At 45.9% G+C, this 21,603-nt stretch overlaps 1 protein-coding gene across 1 annotated transcript in view; it reads left to right on the forward strand.

Moving 5' to 3' along the window:
• The window catches only part of LOC147425551 (vesicle transport v-SNARE 13-like), a 43,649-nt gene extending 22,556 nt beyond the window's left edge, over nucleotides 1-21,093 (forward strand). Inside the window, exon 5 of the mRNA XM_086499482.1 lies at nucleotides 20,734-21,093. Coding sequence (XP_086355608.1) covers nucleotides 20,734-20,889 — 156 coding nt within the window. The 3' untranslated portion in view covers nucleotides 20,890-21,093. The remainder of the gene's footprint in view (nucleotides 1-20,733) is intronic.
• Nucleotides 21,094-21,603: the final 510 nt, after the last annotated feature.

Raw genomic sequence — 21,603 nt, forward strand, 5'->3', positions numbered from 1 at the left:
CCTGTCCTATGTAGACGAACTGCTTGAAGAGATCCTTCCCAAAAATACTCCTCTACCTCTTATCGGCTCTGGAGCCACTTCCATTGCTCGAACCGTTTACAGTTCCTATTCCTGCTCCCGAGCTTCAGCCACTCCAGAAAAATTCGTGCTCTCGAAGTATCAGTTTGTGAGCTTATTCCAAGTTATTAGTTACTTTCGCTGAGCAATCAGCATGGCCAGACCACAAGATGGCGACGGCCATATTATGCACGAAGATCTGATAGCAATCCTAAAAGAGCAGATCCAACAAGCTATCTCTATTGTTACCATAGTTTTTCCATACGTCAACCACACGTCGGACGCACACAGGTACGGAAGAACGGAATAAGTACGGATCAGACTACCTGAAATTCCACGTCAGATAGCCTACTAAATAGGATGCTTAAAAGCCTACATATTGCACCACCATGTTTAAAACTTTATACACAAATACAAAACCATAGAAACTTTAGAAATTAGAATTTATAAACTAGCTTGTTGCTCAATCTGCACACGGTACTGTGGATACACCAATTAGTCAATGACCATGTGTCAATCAGGCATGTAGACAAATAACAAAAAGTGGAGAGGTGGAGCCTCAAAGTAACGAAGTAGCCTTCAAACAAAAAGGAGTCAGGATTGTAGAAGCAAGCCAAAAAACATTCAGGAGTGCAGTCTCTTGAATTCAAAACATAAGTAGAGACTAGAGGCTAGAATCTAAACTTTGTAGAGTCAACAATGAACACCATAAGTAAAGGTCCAACACCATAAGCAAGCTGCCAGGTGCAATGAGCTCTAACTCTCACCATAGCTCACACCCTCATCGTCATCACCACCATCACCATCATCCTCGTCCTCGTCCTCGTTCTCATCCTCATCCTCATCACCACCAACTGAGTATGATGTCCCAGTATGACTAGTGCCAGCAATGGAAATAGGCTCTATCGCATTTGTAGTACTCTCTGCAACGGCCTCCTGAATCTCTTGCAAGGCAAGCAAGCGGTCCTCATCTATTTCCTTATTGAGCATTTCCAATGTAACCTCCATTCTCTCATAGCCGCGCTCTTTGATTTTGGATATGAGCCTCAAGTTCGTATACATGTACACAAGCTCTCTGTATGAGATGGGAGTAGCCTATTTCTTCTCTTGGTATGAATGAGAGAGAAGGTGCTCCAATTTTTCACATGGAGAGGCACATTTCCCTTGAGAAAGCACCCTCAAAGCTAGAGCTTGCAAAGTGGGTGTGCAAGCCCCAAAAGTTTCCCACCATTTCACTCCCTCCTGCATCTTATTTTGATCTTTTGCAATTGGATGAGCAAATGACTTGCTTATAGCTTGCTGCTTTATAAATGTCAAACTCATCAATTAGGGTGCCTTGCAGGGTCAAATCACCCTTGGTGTACCTGTCCAAAAATGTGATCCATCCTTCATGCACCTCGCCATCACTTTCTTGCCCTCTTCCTCGCCATTTAGGATGCAACATGTATCCAACAGCATGTAACAATGTGTGCAACATATTCCATTTTTCAATGCATAGATCCCTAATCTTTGTAGCATGAATGCCTTGCATGTTTTCAATTTGCTCTACCATACGATCCGTAAGCTCGTACATAAGCCCCATGGTGGCTCCTTCCCTATTAGCCAAACGAAGAATTTTCAAAATTGGAGCACAAATTTTCAAAATCAGCCTGGCCTCTTGCCAAAAGGATGCATTAAACACAATGTTCGAGACCTCGATAGCCTTTTTAGTCTTGGATCTCTTTATCTTCACAAATTTGTCATCAATCATAAGCTTGCGCATACCTTGCATGCATCTCTCATCCACAAGATTGGCGAACATAATAAAGTGGTACGCAAATTGAGTGGCTGATGGCTTCACCAAGACCTTGCTAAGTTGCCGAAACAATGCCAACACAGTAGACTTTCTTGTCACAAATGTGACAATCTTTGTTGCATCCTCAAGCACTTTTGCAACCCAAGCAATCTTGCCAATGCCCTCAAACAAAAGGTCCAAGCAATGGCAGGCACATCTGGTTAAAAAAAAGTGTTTCCACTCTCTTTCAATCATCTCCCCAACACCAACACAATTGGTTGCATTGTCCATGCATACCTGTACAACATTTACTGGGCCAACCTCCCTGATAACCTGTTTGAGATGCTTAAAAATGAATTCCGATGTCTTTGTTTCCCTAGATGTGTCTACAGCTTTCAAAAACATTGACCCATGAATAGAGCATGCAAGAAAGTTAATGATAGGCCTGCGCCTAGTGTCAAACCATCCATCACACACAATAGTGCATCCATCATAGTAACATGGAACGGCGGGTCTGGGTCGGGAACGAGGACGGGGACGGAACAACAAAAGTTAGGGAATGGGGATAGGGGTCGGAATGGCAAAAAAAAAAAGAGTTTTTTTTCGCATTTTTAGACCTACACATGCCACACACATAGAGCATCACTTTGACCACAAATTTACACTAAATAGACCAAAGAACACGAGTCATATAGACGCAAATGTGTTAATAAAACATTGAGAAATGAGGACCCAAAGCGTGGCTTTTATAGCCATTGGGGTGCTTCAAAGTTCAAAAATATGGCCGCTGGAGAGGAACTGGCCGTTAGAAACGATCAATTTTTCAAATTTTAAAAAAAATTGACTGTTTGTGACTGCCGTCCCCTGTCGTCCCCTACCGTCCCGTGTTGTTCCATGCCATCCCGTGCCGTCCCCAGGACATTTTGCTTGGGGCGTCCCCCGTCTCTAGGTTACGTCCCCTCTGTCCCTTGTTACTATGGCATCCATGTCTTTTCCATTTCTCGCACCCATGATCTCAGTCTTTACGCATTTGATCTCCTCATTCAATTCTGTGGTGTGCAAAGCATGGTAAGAGGGGGGAACATACGAAGAACCTGCTTGTCCAATCGCTTTCACCGTACGCAAAAAGTAAGGGCTACTTAATTTCCATGTAGGAACATTCTCAGCATAAAAAACCTGCGCAAGGCTTGGTCTGCTTGCTTCTGTGCTTGCAAGCCAAATGCACTTGCCAAACCCCCTTGCATAAAACCTTCCTCTTCTTGCTTGAGGACCCCACATTAGACTTGGAAGAGCCACTTACATTAGTTCTTCTCTTAGCATGCATACTCATTGAAGCACCTCCTTGAGCTTGAGAGGCATCTCCTTCCAAACCATTGACCAATGCATCTACAAAAGCAGCTCTGTCTTCTCCCTCTGGCCTTGAATCTGCATGCAATCTTGTGACAATCTCTACAACATCGGCTGGGGCCTCATCACATGGGCTTCCCACACCATGGCCAACAATGCCCAGTATATGTGCACGGGTACGCAAAGGACCAACGTCCCATGAATGCCCACAAAAATTACATTTGCAAGTCCATTTTCCTTTTGGGAGGCCCTTCACTTGCTGCACATGTTGCCACTCGGGACGCTTGGTTCGGCCCATCTGCTCAGTGTCTTGGCTCTTGCGAGAAAGAGTCACGCCATGCGATGGTTTAGGGCTCGTGGGCGCGGGAGAAGTTGGAGGACTAAGGTGAGCAAGAGAGGGCAAGACCCGAGACGCGAGAGGATGGGCTTGCTGTCAACTCTTACACTCCCTGAGTCCCTGCAGTGCCTGCATACACCTTACAGAGAGCTGCGAACAGTAAACAGAGTCGTGTTAGGTGTCGACTATGGTGGGTGATACCGGTTGCAAGCTATGGCGGAGAGAGAACGTGCAGCAAAAGGGAACGAGATGGAGAGCAGAGAGAGATTCGACACAGCAAGGGAAAAACACGCTATGATATTATTATATTCCTTTGTAAAACCTTACAATATATAGCAAAAGTTGCCATGCAAATTGGCTCTCCTAGCTACATGCCTTTGGGAGATGTTCCCATGGGCTGACACACTAAATCCGGGCTTGAACCCAACATTCCCCCCCTCAAGCCCGAACTAGAAAAACCACTCTCATGATATCGCGAGTTTTTGGTGTACTCGTAAACCGTGAGTTTTAGGTTCTCTCACAACGAAGGATTTTGGTTGGTGTATCCATAACCTAGTGCTTTGATAGTAAACCCCCCCTTGAACAGATAGAGTGTAGGTTGAAAAATTAGCTACCAAAAATGGAGTTTTTGGTTCAGTGCCAAACCTTGGGTTTATGGTGTACCTAGTAAGCTCATGAGAAGAGGGACAAAAATGGGCTGAAAACAGAAGTTTTTGGGAGGTCTTACCACTTATGTATGTGTGGCAGTGTCTATAGCCGGTAAAGTTTTTATCATGGCATGATTGACAACAGATGAAGTAAAAGAGGCTTTGACTGCAAATATGTGATTGTGTTGACAATTGAAAAAAAAAAAAAACTTGTGACACTGAATTGGTAAAAACAACTATGATCCTATTGTTCAAAGAGTTGCCATATTCATCTGTCCTAGCATTGGTGCTATCTTTCATGCACTGATTAAATAGGTACCCATAAAGCTTGGTTGCATCGAGCTTGACCCCAAAATTGTTGCACCTAATGTCGGCATCACAACCAGAATCTTGTGTCTCCATGGTTGAGAATTTTGGAGAACAAGTATCTGGTACAAAGTTTCCGAATATAAATAAAGTATAGCTGCTCTGCTTGTGCATTTGATCCAGATGTGCTGGATAACAAACATTACTGGCTTCGAAGGTGAGAACTATTTCTTGCATGGGGACGTTTTGAAATGCTACTTTACTGAAGGCGGCTTGAAATTCTCCAAGCAGACACGTTATGCCATCATCGTTGCATTGAGTGTGTTTATGGCAGCGTTTTGAAAAGTTGCTCATAGACTGGCCTTGCTGCAACCACCATAGTGAGCGTTTTGAAAGGCTCCTGCCAACACAACCTTGATGCCCTTCACCACCTGCCGGTTAGCTTTGTTTGCGTCAGTCAATTAGACAACGTTTTGAAACGCTATTTTCACCGACAAACTAAGCTCGCGACCTAGCGTAGCCCCCTTGAGGTAGCGTTTTGATATGCGCGTAGATTTATTTGTCTTGCAAGCGACCAACGACGGCACCTGAGCTTTTGACAGCGTCTTGCACAACAACGCCTAAGGCTCAACAATGCCTGGGCTCTGCGAGGACGTGAGCGTCTTGGGAAGTACCACCGCCTGTGGCTCTGATGCCAGTGCTAGGTGTTGACTATGGTGGGTGATACCGGCTGCAAGCCATGGCGAGAGAGAACGTGCAGCAGAAGGGAACGAGATGGAGAGCAGAGAGAGATTCGACACAACAAGGGAAAAACACGCTATGATATTATTATATTCCTTTGTAAAACCTTACAATATATAGCAAAATTTTGCCATGCAAACTGGCTCTCCTAACTGCATGCCTTTGGGAGATGCTCCCACGGGCTGATATACTAAATCCGGGCTTGAACCCAACAAGTCGATTATGCTCGCGCGGCCAAAAAACCCAACCTGTTATAATTTGCCCCAATTTTTAACTTTTGCTGGCTGGCCGTACGAAATGCCATTCTGTACTCTGTCTGTACCCGTACCTGTACGGAAGGGTGGTTGGCCTGCCAGACGCGTTCTAAAAAAACTATGATTATTACATCAATGGCATCACGTTTGGACGTGCTTCAAGATTATACTTTTTCATGCTCTGCGAGGCCTACCCAGTCAGTTTTCTCATTAGTGGCTTCAATGGCCGACCAAGAAGAACCGCTTAAACTAGAGGTTTCGCATCCAAAATTTCCTTACCCAAAGCATGGTTTCTCAAAGACAATTAGACACAAAGTATCTTCGTGTGAGCAACAAAAGTCTCAGCATGAATATTCTTGGAACTGTTACAGTTCTAAGCAACCAACTTCTTATTGGAATCATCAGCAACAAAAGCAGCAACATGAAGCTTCCGAAGGATATCTTAAAAAGAAATCAGCCATATCAAGATGGGCTTACTTAGTGGCACATATATTCGACCTTAGTCGACTACTCGGTCGTGAATACTGTGATGTTGCACAAGTTCCACCTCGCAAGCCATGTCCTACATTTAAGTCTTTCTTGTTTGATGGTGGTAAAGTTGAAGATTTATTGATCCTTTCCTTGTGTGCAAGAGGATCCTTCAGAGGTCTAAGAGGCAACAACTCCCTCAACCTCCTCCTTCAAGATTCAGAAGATTTTGGTTCTTGTGTGACAACCAACAAGCACATAACTCCTTTGGCTGTGTTCCCGGCAAAAAAAGCCGCCTAATCACCGCCCTTACAGAACAAAGTCTTTGTCTTTGAACAGATACCAACTGCTATGGTGAATGATAATTCTTCAAATTTGAAGACTCCAGTCCTTACCTTTAGCAGTGCAAATAATAATATCAGATGCAGACTCTTGTAGCACGACTTTAGTCGCTGCAAGCGAATCTTTGGACACAACTTGTTCTATTGATAAGCCTTTACTCTACAACATCTCTTCAAGAGAAATTTAGTTGTTCCAGACAAACCAATGGAATACCTTGCAGATTTCCAACCAGTGGTTGTAACCGGAATGGTGTTCCAGAACGGAGGGGGGGGGGACGGGCCGGAACATGAGGCGGAACGGTAAAATGCAAGGCGGAACGGGCAAAAGTAGGCATTTGGGGGCAGATTTGGGGCTGTATGGGAGACATATTTGGGCCAGTTTGAGGGCAGGTTTGGGGCTGTTTAGGGGTTGATTTGGGACTAACCTGAATGGAGGTAATTCAAGCCTTACTTTAGTCGACCAGGTAACTATGGCTATATGTTGCAGGAGTCACGATAGACCACAGAGAGTACCATTGGATGGTGTCCTATCAGTAGGTAGAGCCTTCCAAGATAAGAGAAAGCGTGACTAAACAGTTCGAGCTAGGATCATCCTCCCTGAAGCGGGAAGACGAAGTAGTCTGTGCTGTGGTCATCCTCGATGAAGAGAGATAGTAAGACAAAGCAGTCTGCGTTGTGAAGAGCCTCTGAGAAGAGTGGTTAGACCAATCCCCTGCTTCTGCCTCCTATCCTCTGTTGTCAACCAAAGCACAATCCACGCCAACAATGCCAACAAACCACAACTTGGTGCGGCTCTCTATTTGCATGACTTGGGAGAGAACCTTTGTCGAGGTTGGGGGATAAGCCTGCTGTGAGGTTACTGAGGGTGAGTATAAACAATTATGAATCCACCGATCGAGAGGGTGGAAGAACATTTGCACTACGAGCGAAGCCAATCTGTGGGCGACACCGGATGTAGTCGTAGAATATCCGCTCTCTCGCAACTCCTAGGTAAACTCCCCAAAGGATTTCAAAGTAGTGACGTCACACTCCAATCTGTAGATTGAGGCAATGAACTTGTCCAAGAAGAGATAAAAGATACTTTCCTAAGTCCATGACAATGGGCAAGGGATTTATCTTGCCAGGTTAGGTGGTATGTCTTTGTCCATTCGAAGTGATGGGGTCTACCTTACTTGGTTGTGCTTTGAGGACATCATCCTTTATTTCCTCTGCAACCTCTTCCCTATCCCAACTTTGGGATAGCACGCCAATCCTTTCTTCGTTCTTGATGCTCTCCACTCTTTTCTTTTCTTTAACCATCCACACACACACACACACACACACACGCGCACACACACACACACACACGCGCGCGCGCACGCACGCACGCACACACGCATGCTTCTTTTCTTTAACCATTGACACACGCACGCGCATGCACGCTTCTTTTCTTTAACCATTGACACACGAACGCGCGCGCGCGCACACACACACACACACACACACACACACACAGAGAGAGAGAGAGAGAGAGAGAGAGAGAGAGAGAGAGAGAGAGAGAGAGAGAGAGAGAGAGAGAGAGAGAGAGAGAGAGAGAGAGAGAGAGAGAGAGAGATGAAATGTAATATTAACTTCTTCAAAAGGCCAAAATGACTTATGAGACGAAAAGGTTACATGAGGTGAATCTAATACCAGGTCCGGGTACAAAAAGTACAAAGAACTGAAAAGAAAATAGTGGGTAGGGGTGGGGTGAGAGCTCATACAAAGGGAAGACAAAGGGTGAGCTGATACAATGGAGCTCTCTGACAGTCGAGGCATCATATACATATACATCAGTATCCGGGACGGCTCCTATGTCGTGCCAGTATGGTATGGATCCTCTGTCGCAATCTGCGTCGATGTCGAGAGGGCCCCCTCATTCGTGGGCGACAGGACCACGCCAACTCTATCGCCCTATCAAGCTGTTTGCCTCTGGTGCTGCTATGCTCTGGGGATTGCTGGAACTCCTCTGTCTGTGACTGAAAGAATTCTGTAATCTGCTGCTGTCACTGGATCTCTCTCATTGTGTCCCTCTTCAAGAGGTCCTCTCTGTGTCTGCGAATCTCTAGTAAGTATAATCCGAGGCATCTTTGATTCTGGTATCTCATGACTCTAGAAAGTGGTCCAAAACCCTCTCTGAATAGACAGTGAAAGCGGCCTCGTATCTCACAGTATACTGGGCAGTGACATATGTAATGTAGCTTTGTCTCAGGCTCTATATGGCAGAGCTGACAAATCCTGGACGCAGCGGGTACTCCTCTAAATCTGCCCGTCTCGATCTCTAGCTGATGTGAGGATGTGCATATCTGACCAATAGCACATTGTATTCCGTAGGATAGATGAGTATCCATGTATCTTGGTCTGATCACAAAACCATCCTCCGTGAGTTGGAGAAGATGCTCTCTATAGGAAGTCATCTTCGTACCTAGCTCATGTGTAGGTTGTATCCATGTCCTCTTCGTATCCAACTGAATCAAGTCGTGTCTGATAAGCTTGGTAATCTCTGCCCTTGTGAGAGGGGATGGAGGGTGCATCCAGAAAGTACTGAAATGGGGGTAGCCGGTCCACACTAAAGCCATGTAACTGAAACCAAGATGCTATCTCTGCATACCAACATGATCTATCTCCCTGCAATGCCAGCTGTCGCGAAGACTCTAGTGCTAATCGAGCATATCTGTCTCTAGGGAGAGCCCAAGTGCTATGCATAAATGAAACTGATCGAGTGAGTGCCTCCACTAGCAATGGAGGAGCAGCGAGCTCCGCCCTAACAATGTCATGTGGTACTGAGGCCTTGGCCCTAATCATCCGAGAAATCATAGACACCAAGGGCTTCTCCATACATCTTCATCCATCAGTATTGCCAGCTCTGCTATGATGATCAACTGAGGGGCCCCACCCCATATCTCCACTCCATTCAGCATGGCCGAAGTGACCAAAGTGTCAAAGAGCCAAAGCTTTGTCCGAGGTTCCTAGAACTGAACTTGCGAACATATCCTCTCAAGTCTCCCCAATGCTGTATAGGCTCTAGTCAATCGCGTAGCTGCTGCACGCCTCAGGGAAAATACTTGACCACTGAAAACCGCCCCAAGATAAGTGTATGTATGACCATATGTAAAAGTGGGGGTGGACCTCCTTACCCACTGCGCCGTGGTGTTAAAGCCCATTACCTTGGTCTTACCAGGTCACAGACAATCCACTGTCCCGTGCAAATACATGCAGTGCATCCAAATGACGCTGCATCCCTTTTGGAGAATCGGAGACCAGCACAATATCATCAGCATATAATAGCAACGGAATCCATGTCCATGCACAATGCAAGTTGGGCACCTCTATCACCCTCTGTATGTACATAATCTGAAACTCATCTACATATATCCCAAAGAGAGTCAGAGATAGGGGACAACCTTGCTTCACCCCAATGGTGAAGTGAACCATGTCGGACATGCCCTGAGTAGTGCGTACCTGTCCTACCACTGTCCTTTATAAAGCTAAGATCCCCCAGATCAGCTCTAAGGGCACCCCGATGTCTTGCGATCTGCGTATGAGTCTGGCTTGTGGCACTGTATCAAAGGCTTTGCGGAAATCCACAAAGCTACAATATATCCTCCTGCCATGGTGCCTACCCTCCTCAATAATGGCTCTGAGTGTCAAAATCTGGTCAAGAGTGGAGAAACCTCTCCTGAACCCTACCTGTCCTGTTGCTCGTATGCCCTCTCTCTTTGCCCATCCACTTAACTCATGCTCAAGAATTGATGCATATAGCCTAGCCAGAGTGTGACCAACCATGATGGTTTGGTAATTCCCGGGAAGCATAGGATCTCTCGACTTGAAGATAGGCACAATAGTGGACATACTCCAAGTCTCAGGGAAACCCTCATACATGGCTCTATTAAACATCATAGCAAGAGGCTCTGCAAGCATATCTCTGGCATGGATAAAGTGCTCTGCTACCAGACCATCATGATCTTGTGCTCTTCCTGTCTTCATCTTGTCAATGGCTTTCCTTACCCTCTCACCATTAAAGAAAGTACATGTTTTTGGGCATGCCTCCAGAGGGTCAGGCAAAGGTGGCTGCCCCGATGCTGTATAGAGAGATGTAGCATATTCCCCCCATGTCTCTGTGAAGTGATGGCTGGCGGTGGAGAGTGGTCATTGAAAAGCCTCCATGCCTCACTAGAGTCTTGACTTATAAACAACTGATACAGATCATGCTCTAATTGAGATAGGTAAGCCCTCTTCTTTCGTCGCACTAGGCGGCGGAAGATAATACGTGATTGTCTGTGTGTAGTAGTTCCTATGAGCACCTCTCTCTGTAATCTGATCCTCGTCTCTCTACACTCCTCATCATACCAACTGTTCTGAGGCAAGCTCCCAGATCGTCTGCGTGTAGGCTGGCCGTGGGGATATGCCTCTGATGCTGCATCATGTAGCGTCTCTGTCAGAATCTGGGTGAGCTCATCTAGTGGTCGTCCTGGCTCCTGAGTGCATAGTTGCCTATATATCTGATCAGTGTACACGTGATCCGTCTCCCTCGTGAAGGTATACCGAGTATGTGTGGAGGCCTCTCCCAATGGAGCTGTGCTGAATTGGAGTGAGACAAGATAGCATGATTGACTGCTACCCCAACCGGCCTAGTTCCCACCACGAAATCCTGAAAGGAAGGAACGAGTCCTGGCGGAGCCATAACATAATCCATTGTATAGTGCCATGCCGATGTGGAAAGCATGTAAAACCACCAACTGCAGGGAATCTCTGTAGGCCATTCAAAATGGCCAATCCATGTGCAGTCCCCATATCAATCAAGTATCTGCCATACTCATTGTGCTCCTCATCTTGTGATAATCTAGACAGGCCTATTTATGTAATATCAAGCTCCCGCATCAACTCCTCTGAGGTATCATAGAATACTGTTTGGTGGTGGGCAGTCCTAGCATTGAAATCCCCCAAGATAATAATGTCGCCGTCTCTGGAAAACTCCCATATATCATCATCTAAAATAGAGAAGGGGGACTGTCCTCTAGGTGATGCATATATTGACGTACTAGGAGGAAAATAGCATATAGCGATGTAGAGATATTTGCCTGTCTCTGCCTTCAGTCTCACCCACATGTACCTAGCATGCTCATCCCTCCGAGCTATATGTATCAGAGATTGTAGCTCCTCCTTGAATAAGACTGCGACTCCTCCTAAATCTCGTCCTCTGCTCTCTAATCTAGTCTCCTGTCTGCAAGTTGTCTCCCATTTGTATCCGCTCACATGGGGCATGGACTGCCCCGAAGCTTGATGCGTCTCAGAGTAGAAAATGATGTCTCTCCCTGTGAAGCTATCCTCAAAGGCCCCTACATCATGGCGCAAAGATCCATTACAATTCCATGTAGCCACTCTGAGTGTGGTCCTACAGGTCTCGCGTCGTCATGCAGGGCGCTTCTCCAGAATAACCTGTTAGGTGCAGCGGAATGAATGTTGTATTTTGTCAAGATTAGTGATCTTTATTGCTCAAGGTTCCTTTTAGTTCTTAGGGAAAGAGAGAGCTTTCCGTTTTATGGAGAGTGCTATGATCAGGAACAAAGTGAGTGGATTGTGCGTGCAAGTGAATGAGACTGAGAGAAGGAGAGAGAAGAGATACGACACCCGAGAGGTTGTAAAACCCTCCTCAGAAGGCCCCACTCTCGTCGGCGAGAGTGGTCTACTTTGATTGCACAAAGGTGTACAATGCGAATGCAATGGACTGATGCAATGGGACTATGCCGATGACGACGGCTGTGATGACGACGGCTAAGGCTGGGATCTGTGATCTTCTAGTGCTGAATTCGGTGGTCTTCTTGGTGGCTGAAAATGGCTGTTTTCATGCTGTTTTCATGGCTGAATTTTATTGTTCTTGTCGGGGCTGACTTGATGAAGAAAAACGCTGATGTAACTGCTGATTTGGGCTGCGTTTTTAGGTTGCTTCCATGGCTGAGAAAACGCTGGATCAGCAGGTTTGCTGCTGTTGACAAACGCTAGGAAGGCAGATCCTTTAAAGCTGAAAACGCTGGTTTGGAAGGAGTCTTCATGCTGAGCAAAAACGCTGATGAGTTTGTCCTGCTAGCGTTGTGAATGGGCTGAAAATGCTGAACCTGCTGATGTCTTTGTTGAGGGCCGAGATCCCAAAACGCTAGGCCTTGGGGCTGATCTGCAGGGGAAACTATCGCTAGAAACAAGAGGCTTATGGCGAGGGCTGGCTGTAGGGAGAAAACGCCAAGGACAAGTGGCTGATGGCGATGCTAATACTTGAAAATGCTAGGGGTGCATGAGGGGGGGTACTGCTGAGAAGTTGCCTGTTGAGCGGGAAGCTCTTGCCGCCTCTTCTGCGAGAAAGTGCTAACTTGGGTTTGCTTATATGTTAACTTAGCAAAATTGCCCTACCTACTTTTGTTGGAAAGTCACTTAAAAATAATAAGTGAAAATACCAATAAATAGGAAAATAGGCTAAATGCACTGGAAATTCCCCTAACTGATGCTAATGGATTCTGATGGGAATTCCGATGATCATGCTATGTGCAACCGGAGGATATGCATCTATGCTAAGTGACTAGGCATGCACGGTCTACGAATAGACTCACAAAAGTGCCAGATCACTGCTAATCTAAACTGATTGAACTGACGGGAATCCTGCTATGGTGTAGCTTGTCCATGGACATATAGGGTTGGGATGTCACGTGACATCCCCTCCTTTTCAAAGTGAGGTACTGGTACCGAACTGTATGGCGTCGAGGGAGATCGCCAACAGCATCCGGAATCTTGGAAGCAACTCTTCGCCGGCCCACTCTGATGTGTGGGTCGTGCGGTACTTGAACTTCATAAAGGTCTGCAACGCTTGCTTCTTTGGGCCACGCCAAAAGCGACTCAAAGTCTTGTGAATCTCCTTTCTTACGTCAACTTTGTATAGAGATTTGCTTCTTTCGTCTTCAAGAATCTCCATGGCCGAAAATTCCTGAAACCATCTTCAACACAAAACCATGAACATACCTATTCCATGTAAAGTGAAGGAAAAAAATCGTGTCTTCTCTAAAGACTGTGTATGCAATGTCGATGAACATAGAGACGGAGTGACAACCAGTTCATCAAACACATGCAAACAATGCGATCGAATCTTTTCTGTTTGATCGAACTCAATCAACTGTGGCAAATCACAATGGAAATGCCCATTCTTGGTGCTCATACTATCATGTGCTCTTTCGGAAACTGTGTCATGCCAAGGAAGAGACATGGAATGCGACTTCCTTACATACAAACTTTTCAGCTTTTCATGAACAATCCGCATACATTCGTGCTCATCCATTATAGAAACGTGCTCAACATACAATATGTCATGCCTAGGAAAAGGGATCATATAACGATGCTGACTAAAATACAGGAAACCTTCACGAATGAAACACTCGAACAATGCGTGCGTATCAATCATGCGAACTTACAATACTTCCTGTGAGGGTGCTTTTGACCAAGGCTCGAGAGCCAAGATCGCTTCTTCTTGAATGATCGAATCGTCTTGTGGGGGTTCTTTGGACCTCGACTCGAAAGCCAAGATCGGATCTTCGTGATTGATCGAATCTACAACGAGGTTAGCTTCGCTAGGAAAAACATCAACTAACACATCATCCTTGTGAACAATCACATCATCTTGATGCAAATCATCCTGCTTGTGAGAAATCGCATCTTGATCATTCAAATCATCATGCTTGTCATTGTCATGCAAATCAGTATGCAAATCATTGGCATCCAAATCATCATGCTTATCATTGTGCTTCAAATCATCATGCAAATCATTATCATTCAATTCATCATGCTTCTCATCATCATGCAAATCATTATCAATCAAATCATCATCATGCTTCACACAATCATGCAAATCCTGTGTGTCATCCTTTGGAGAAGAAGAAACGGAGAGAATCTCCTTTTCCCAAATTTCGTGCATCGGTGCCGACACTTGAGAAAAGAGTTGCAACAAGGCGGCTTTCCTTTCTTTGTACTCATGCTTTATGGCTGCCATTCTTTCTTCGTGTTCATGCTCTCTTTCTGCTCTTCTTTCTGCATTTCTTGCTTCTCGTTCTAACTTCTGTTTCAGAAAAAATTGTTGCAAAGCCTCCATAGGAGTTAGTGCAATCTTCGTCGTAGATGGGGAAGGGGGAGGGTCGGAAAAACCTCCTGGTGGGGAAAATTCTTCTTCGCCTCTCTCATGCTCATCACCTCCAAGCGAAGTATCCATTCCGCTTCGAGTGATGATCATCCTGCAATCGTGGGTTCTTGGGTTCTCGAGTTCTTAAGTTCACGAGGAACTTGGGTTCTTGAGGGTCTTGGGTTCTTAAGTTCACGAGGAACTTGGGTTCTTGGGGGGTCTTGGGTTCTTAAGTTCACGAGGAACTTGGGTTCTTGAGGTCCTTGATTCGTGAGAATCTAGGGTTCTTGAGGTTTTCTTTCGCTTGCAAATCGCATTGGAGAAGGATCTTCTCTTCACCCGAGTTCTACTCTTTTTTGCGGGCGCACCGCTTGGCGGCCTTGCGCTCACACCAAGGTTGCTTTTTCCCACCTCACGTCGATTGGCCGGCCGCTAAGTGCACGGTCTGCTCTCAATGAGTGAAAAGAGACACAAGGGGAGGCTGGACAAGCCCTTCTTTCTTGGGATTCCTGACACTCTTCAACAAAACACGATTAGGAATCGCCACGCCCAAGTAAACTTGGGTTCGTGCGATCGCAACAAGCAAAACAATTCTTGTGGTTTTTGTGGTTCTTCCCTTGAGTAATGCAGAACACTTCCAAAGCTCTGATACCAATGTTAGGTGCAGCGGAATGAATGTTGTATTTTCTCAAGATTAGTGATCTTTATTGCTCAAGGTTCCTTTTAGTTCTTAGGGTAAGAGAGCTTTCTGTTTTATGGAGAGTGCTATGATCAGGAACAAAGTGAGTGGATTGTGCGTGCAAGTGAATGAGACTGAGAGAAGGAGAGAGAAGAGATACGACACCCGAGAGGTTGTAAAACCCTCCTCCGAAGGCCCCACTCTCGTCGGCGAGAGTGGTCTACTTTGATTGCACAAAGGTGTACAATGCGAATGCAATGGACTGATGCAATGGGACTATGCCGATGACGACGGCGGTGATGACGACGGCTAAGGCTGGGATCTGTGATCTTCTAGGGCTGAATTCGGTGTGCTTCTTGGTGGCTGTTTTCATGCTGTTTTCATGGTTGAATTTTACTGTTCTTGTCGGGTCTGTGTCACTAGCGTGTGACTACTATCTATCCTTTTTGTTGATTTCTTTCTTATTATTTATTTACTGTCACTTTTTGGAAACACCCGTCGGGAAATCTAACTGCCCTGCATTGCATAGCTAGTGTGGAACTTTCCATATTGAGTCCAGGCCTGAGGACAAGAGAGCACTAAGGTTGGACAAGGACTATGGTTAGCCAAGTGGGGTCATTGACTAGCCAAACTGGAATCCTTTGTTACAGAGGCTACATTTCAGTTCTGGGTGTGGTTGTAGTGTACAAAGAGGGTCGGATGACCTAGAAAGATACAATGGCAGCATCTCCTAAAATTTAGGGAACTGCTATTTTGGGACATGAAAATGTCTTCGCGTCATTACGTGCAGTTTGACATGGGGATCATTTTGTTACTCTGTGGCCAAGTCAACAGAGGTTGCAGGTGAGATATTTTTAGACCCGAAGGTCTAAAGCGGGAAAATGCACAAATGAGTGACACTTGGCACTCTAAGGCCAGTTTACTACTTATAGAGAAGGCAAAAACGTGATTTTCAGTTGTGAGCTCATTTTCAAGTTCCTGTCACAGGTTAAGAGCTATGGAGTGCTTGCTTTCCCTCCTATGTACAGTTCGGTGCCAGGAGTGATGCCCTGCACGCTACGCACTGCCCTCTCTCTCCCCTATGGTAGTAACTTATGCCCCTCTAGTGGGCTTTTCATTTAACCAATGTACAGTTGTGTGGGTTCATGTGCGATTGCCGAGGCAAGAGCCTCTTGCACAGGTACTGGAGTAGCTCGCGGCTAATCCCCCGCAGGTACAGGTGAATTCGGAGAGGTTTCACGCTAGAAATCTTGTCCGATTCAAAGGGCAAGTAGCCCTACAGGTGCGGGAGCTCGAGGACTTGCTACGGATGCGACCGGCACGCGAAACGGAGCCCGAAACAGTGAATTACAGCCTGCTGTGTATTTTTGCAGGTTTAGAGTTTTGGCCCTAAACGGTCCCTAATACCCCTAGGAGGTTCGGGGATGCGAGGGGACCGCTGTGCAGGTGATCTGGCGCATTTTCGGGGCAGAAAATAGAGAATTCAGCGTGCTGCAGATTCTCGCCAGGTTTTGCAAAGTGCCCATATGTGTCGGGAAAGTCAGTCAATGCGTGGGAATATTGACTGTGAAGGGTCCTAGTATAGTTATGCTGCCGAAATGGGCTGGAATAGTTGAAATTCAGCCGAGCTTGTGCGGGGCAGCTTGTAGGGAACCACAGCGTTTATTCCCTCTTTTAAACAATAAAGAAATACTGAAAGGGGCGCCTAAGTTAGGGGCCAATCTGGTGTCGGTCTACTGATACAGGTGCAATCTAGCAGCCTGTATCCCTTTCCCCCGTGTTGTGTCTTGAAAGTACAGGTAGAATAGACGACTAATAATGGGTGAAAGCTAAATCAAGGTTTGAAGTAAAGTCTACCGCCCTTTTTGGATTGAACAGGCCGGTTTCAGTCTGACTTGATGAAGAAAAACGCTGATGTAACTGCTGATTTGGGCTGCGTTTTTAGGTTGCTTCCATGGCTGAGAAAACGCTGGATCAGCAGGTTTGCTGTTGTTGACAAACGCTAGGAAGGCAGATCCTTTAAAGCTGAAAACACTGGTTTGGAAGGAGTCTTCATGCTGAGCAAAAACGTTGATGAGTTTGTCCTGCTAGCATTAGTGAATGGGCTGAAAACGCTGAACCTGCTGAGGGCTGAGATCCCAAAACGCTAGGCCTTGGGGCTGATTTGCAGGGGGAACTATCGCCAGAAACAAGAGGCTTATGGCGAGGGCTGGCTGTAGGGAGAAAACGCCAAGGACAAGTGGCTGATGGCGATGCTAATACTTGAAAACGCTAGGGGTGCATGAGGGGGGGTACTGCTGAGAAGTTGCCTGTTGAGCGGGAAGGTCCTGCTGCCTCTTCTGCCAGAAAGTGCTAACTTGGGTTTGCTTATATATTAACTTAGCAAAATTGCCCTACCTACTTTTGTTGGAAAGTCACTTAAAAATAATAAGTGAAAATACCAATAAATAGGAAAATAGGCTAAATGCACTGGAAAATTTCCCTAACTGATGCTAATGGATTCTGATGGGAATTCCGATGATCATGCCGTGTGCAACCGGAGGATATGCATCGATGCTAAGTGACTGGGCATGCACGGTCTACGAATAGACTCACAAAAGTGCCAGATCACTGCTAATCTAAACTGATTGAACTGACGGGAACCCTGCTATGGTGTAGCTTGTCCACGGACACATAGGGTTGGGATGTGTCACGTGACATAACCACTCGTTCATCCATGTAGAAGGCCACTTTCCCCTTCTCTCGAGCTGTCATTATCTCGGGCATAACTTCTTTCATATGAGCAAGCTGTGTGAGTGTAAGGTCATCTCCAAGGAATATGCCTGTTTTCTTTAGTGTAGGACGCTTCTTCAAGAAGTCCTTTTCCTCCATGGATGGGAAGCGCATGATTAGAGCTCTTTCTATTGAAGTCTCCCCATTTCCTTGTGTCTTCTTCCCTACCCTCCATGCCTTTGTATGAGTAGCTTCACTATCCATCATGCGGAGAAGTTCTTTGACTTCCCCTTCCACATCATCTCGGTCTTTTTTGACCGGTTATTCGTATGTGCAAAGCTCTAGTCTTCCTTTGCTGCTCTTCTTCTAAAGTCATGTTGATGATTGTAGGAGTGGGGATAGACATGGTTTCTTTCCCTTTCCCTTTCTTAGCCACTTCTATCCATTTCTCGGCCTCATCCGCCTTCTTCTGTGTCTTCGTGATTACATCCACCCACGAAGACGTCTTCGCCCCATTCTGTTTCTCTTCCTCTTTGATCATCCGTACCTGTTCTTGATGACCTTGATTTCCTCTATCACCGAGGGCTGGAATTCAGCTTTCTCTAGTCCATTGCTTGCTCTATCAGCAAGCTCTCGCTTGAGGGCCGAGACCTCTTTTTTGAGTGCTTGTGAATCCGCCCTGAGTGCTTCTATCACTACGTGCAGGTCCTCTTTCTCCTTCTTTCATTGCGTTCCTTGGTTGAGGAACATTTGAAGAAGGTTGGCCTTCTCCTTCCACCATCCTTCCATCTCTGCTTTCCATTCCTTCATCTCCTTTTCCACTTGTGCTATCCGCTTGTTTGTAAGCATGAAGGTCGCCTTCGTACGAGACTTGCAAACTGGTGAAGCGCTCATGACCTCCATCGTAACGGCCCCCGTGCGTAGACCAGCAAGGCTGTGCGAACCAGCAAGTCTGCTGTTGTGTGCCGCCTTCGACAGTGCCCAAACCCCCACACTGCACTGCTGTAAGCTGCTAGCTTGCGCGTACTGTTGTGTCTGCACCGTTGCGCTGCTATGACTGCTGCTGTGTAGCCTGTTATTACAGCGTGTTTGCAGAGAGAGAGAGAGAGAGAGAGAGAGAGAGAGAGAGAGAGAGAGAGAGAGAGAGAGAGAGAGAGAGAGAGAGAGAGAGAGAGAGAGAGCGGGAGTACCTGCGTGACCTGCTCCCCCTTCGTTTCCACAGCCTTGCGCGTTCAGTAGCCCCTGTGCGCTCAGCAACCCCAGCCTTGCGTGTCCAGCAGCCCGCAGAGAGAGAGAGAGAGAGAGAGAGAGAGAGAGAGAGAGAGAGAGAGAGAGAGAGAGAGAGAGAGAGAGAGAGAGAGAGAGAGAGAGAGAGAGAGAAATGAAACAAAATGAAACGAAACGTTATCTTAAACATCTGCAAAAGGCCAAAATGACCTATTAGACCTACCCAGACAATCTTGGTGGATCTAATACAATGTCTGGGTATAAAATAAAAATGAAGTAAAGTGAAAAACTAAAATCATCATCATCATTTTCATCAATGTCCGGGGAAGGTGTTGTCCAAGAAAGTGTTGCATCGGTCGTTGAAGAGCATTGTCAATGTCCGCCTCTGTAAATAGTTGTACTTGTTGATGTCTCCCATGTCATGCTAGGATAGTCTTGATCCCTTGATGGAGCCTATGTCGATGTCGTGGTCGCCCTTGTAGACGTGGGCCCCTAGCTCTCCGGAGCTCAACATAGGTGAACTCTGAAGTTTGTTGTGAAGCTTGCTCATCTAACTGCGGAGTCCTTGCTCTAGAAGTCAGCGATCTCCCTTTGTGAATGTCTCCCCCTGCCTGATCTCCTCAAGAGACTCTCCCTATGTTTGCGTAGCTCTAGCAAAAACAACCCGAGGCATCTCTGATCCTGATATCTCATGACTCTAGCCAGCGGTCCAAAGCCCTCTCTGAATAGACAATGAAAGCGGCCTCGTATCTCATAGTGTACCGGACTATGACATATGTGATGCTACTCTGGCTCTGGCTCTGGCTCTATATGACACAACTGGCAAATCCTGGCGGCTGTTGGTACTCTCCTAAATCTGCTAGTCTCAATCTCTAACTGATACGATGATGTGCGCATGTGACCAATAGCACATAGTATCCCATGGGATAAATGAGTGTCCATACAGGCAGGTCTGTTCACATATCCATCCTCTGTTAATGGGAGAAGATGCTCTCTATAGAAAGCCATCTTCGTGCCCAACTCTTGTGTCGGTTGTATCCATGTGCTCCTGATATCTAGCTGAATCAGATCCCGACGTATCAGTCTAGTGATCTTTGTCTGTGTGAGAGATAGGGAGAGTGCATCCAAGGAGTACTGGAACGGAGGCAGTCTATCCATGCTGAAACCATGTGACTGAAACCATGATGTCATCTGCCCATAACAGCATGCTGTATCTCTTTGTAGTGCTAGCTGTCGGGATGACTCAATGGCTAGCCGAGCATATCTGTCTCTGGGAAGGTCCCATAAATTATGCATGAAGGGAACTGATTTAGTAAGGGCCTCAACTACGAGTGGGGGAGCAGCTAGCTCGGGTCGAATAATCTGAGAGAGAGAGAGAGAGAGAGAGAGAGAGACAGATTCATTATTGTCCTCGGAGGTCACATATGACCCATGGGACCTGAAAAAAAAGGGATCATTACAAAACGGGGTTTTCAGAGGGGTACATATCAGTTAAGGACTGAGGGTCCATTGGAAGAGAGAGAGAGAGAGAGAGAGAGAGAGAGAGAGAGAGAGAGAGAGATTGATTCTTGTGTTAGGCAACATAGATTAGGAGGCTCTTTATTATTGTTTGCCCTTGTTTGTTCAATGGAACTTATCCTCATGCTTTTGGCATTGTTTTGACTGTGAAGCTTGTTGAAGTGGATGACAACATTGGAAAGAGCAAAAAGATCCTTTTATCCATGACCAGGAGAATGAGTCGAAATAAATGGATCATGGGGGGCCTGATTGGTGCTCTTGTCACCATCATTCTCTTTGTTGCATATGTAAAACTTTCACATAGCTAGCAATATTGCAACCCAATCTTTTGTACGATTCAAACACAGACTGTTTGATATCTCAAATATTTGCATCTTACAGTATCTTACTCAAATGATTAGACTCCATATGTTCCGAGAGGTGAATGTAAGCTCTATCGAAACTGAGCCATTGACATGCTGTATAGTTGTTTGTCTTAGATTCAAGAAAATTGTTCGTTTACATTTAACTCACACTGTACGTGCAGAAATCTGATATCTGCGTTGAAACATGTGTGCACTCATTTTGGTGAAAAAAACTGGTCAAAATGGAACTTAAATCATCCATCATTCTCTCAGTGAAGAGAAAATAAAGAGCTGTGTCATGTGCGTACTCCGACAAAAAATATTTTGCTTTTGGCCTAGGGGAAATTGCAGGCCTTTTTGTGAGGTATTTTTGCCCTCAAATGTTTACCGATTGCCATGACAAAAACAAAAGCAGATATATAGCTAGAAAGCAACCCTGATGAATGAGAAAGATTTTGTAAATGCTTGTCGATGCGGAAGAAACTGGCCTTTGAGATAAAACCGGGTATAGCCGCCTCTATTACTCAGAAGTCATCAACTGCAGCCAAAAATAATTGCCATGGTGTTTGGACCCCCCAACCCTCGAGGACGTGTCGTTGTCCTCTCTATATCATTTTGTGTGAGATCCTCTTGATCTTTGAGCATATGAATGCATGCTAACATCTACAGTCTCTCCAT

Source organism: Adiantum capillus-veneris, chromosome 25, assembly GCF_014529385.1.
Source record: "Adiantum capillus-veneris isolate H3 chromosome 25, ASM1452938v2, whole genome shotgun sequence".
Classification (NCBI taxonomy): domain Eukaryota; kingdom Viridiplantae; phylum Streptophyta; class Polypodiopsida; order Polypodiales; family Pteridaceae; genus Adiantum; species Adiantum capillus-veneris.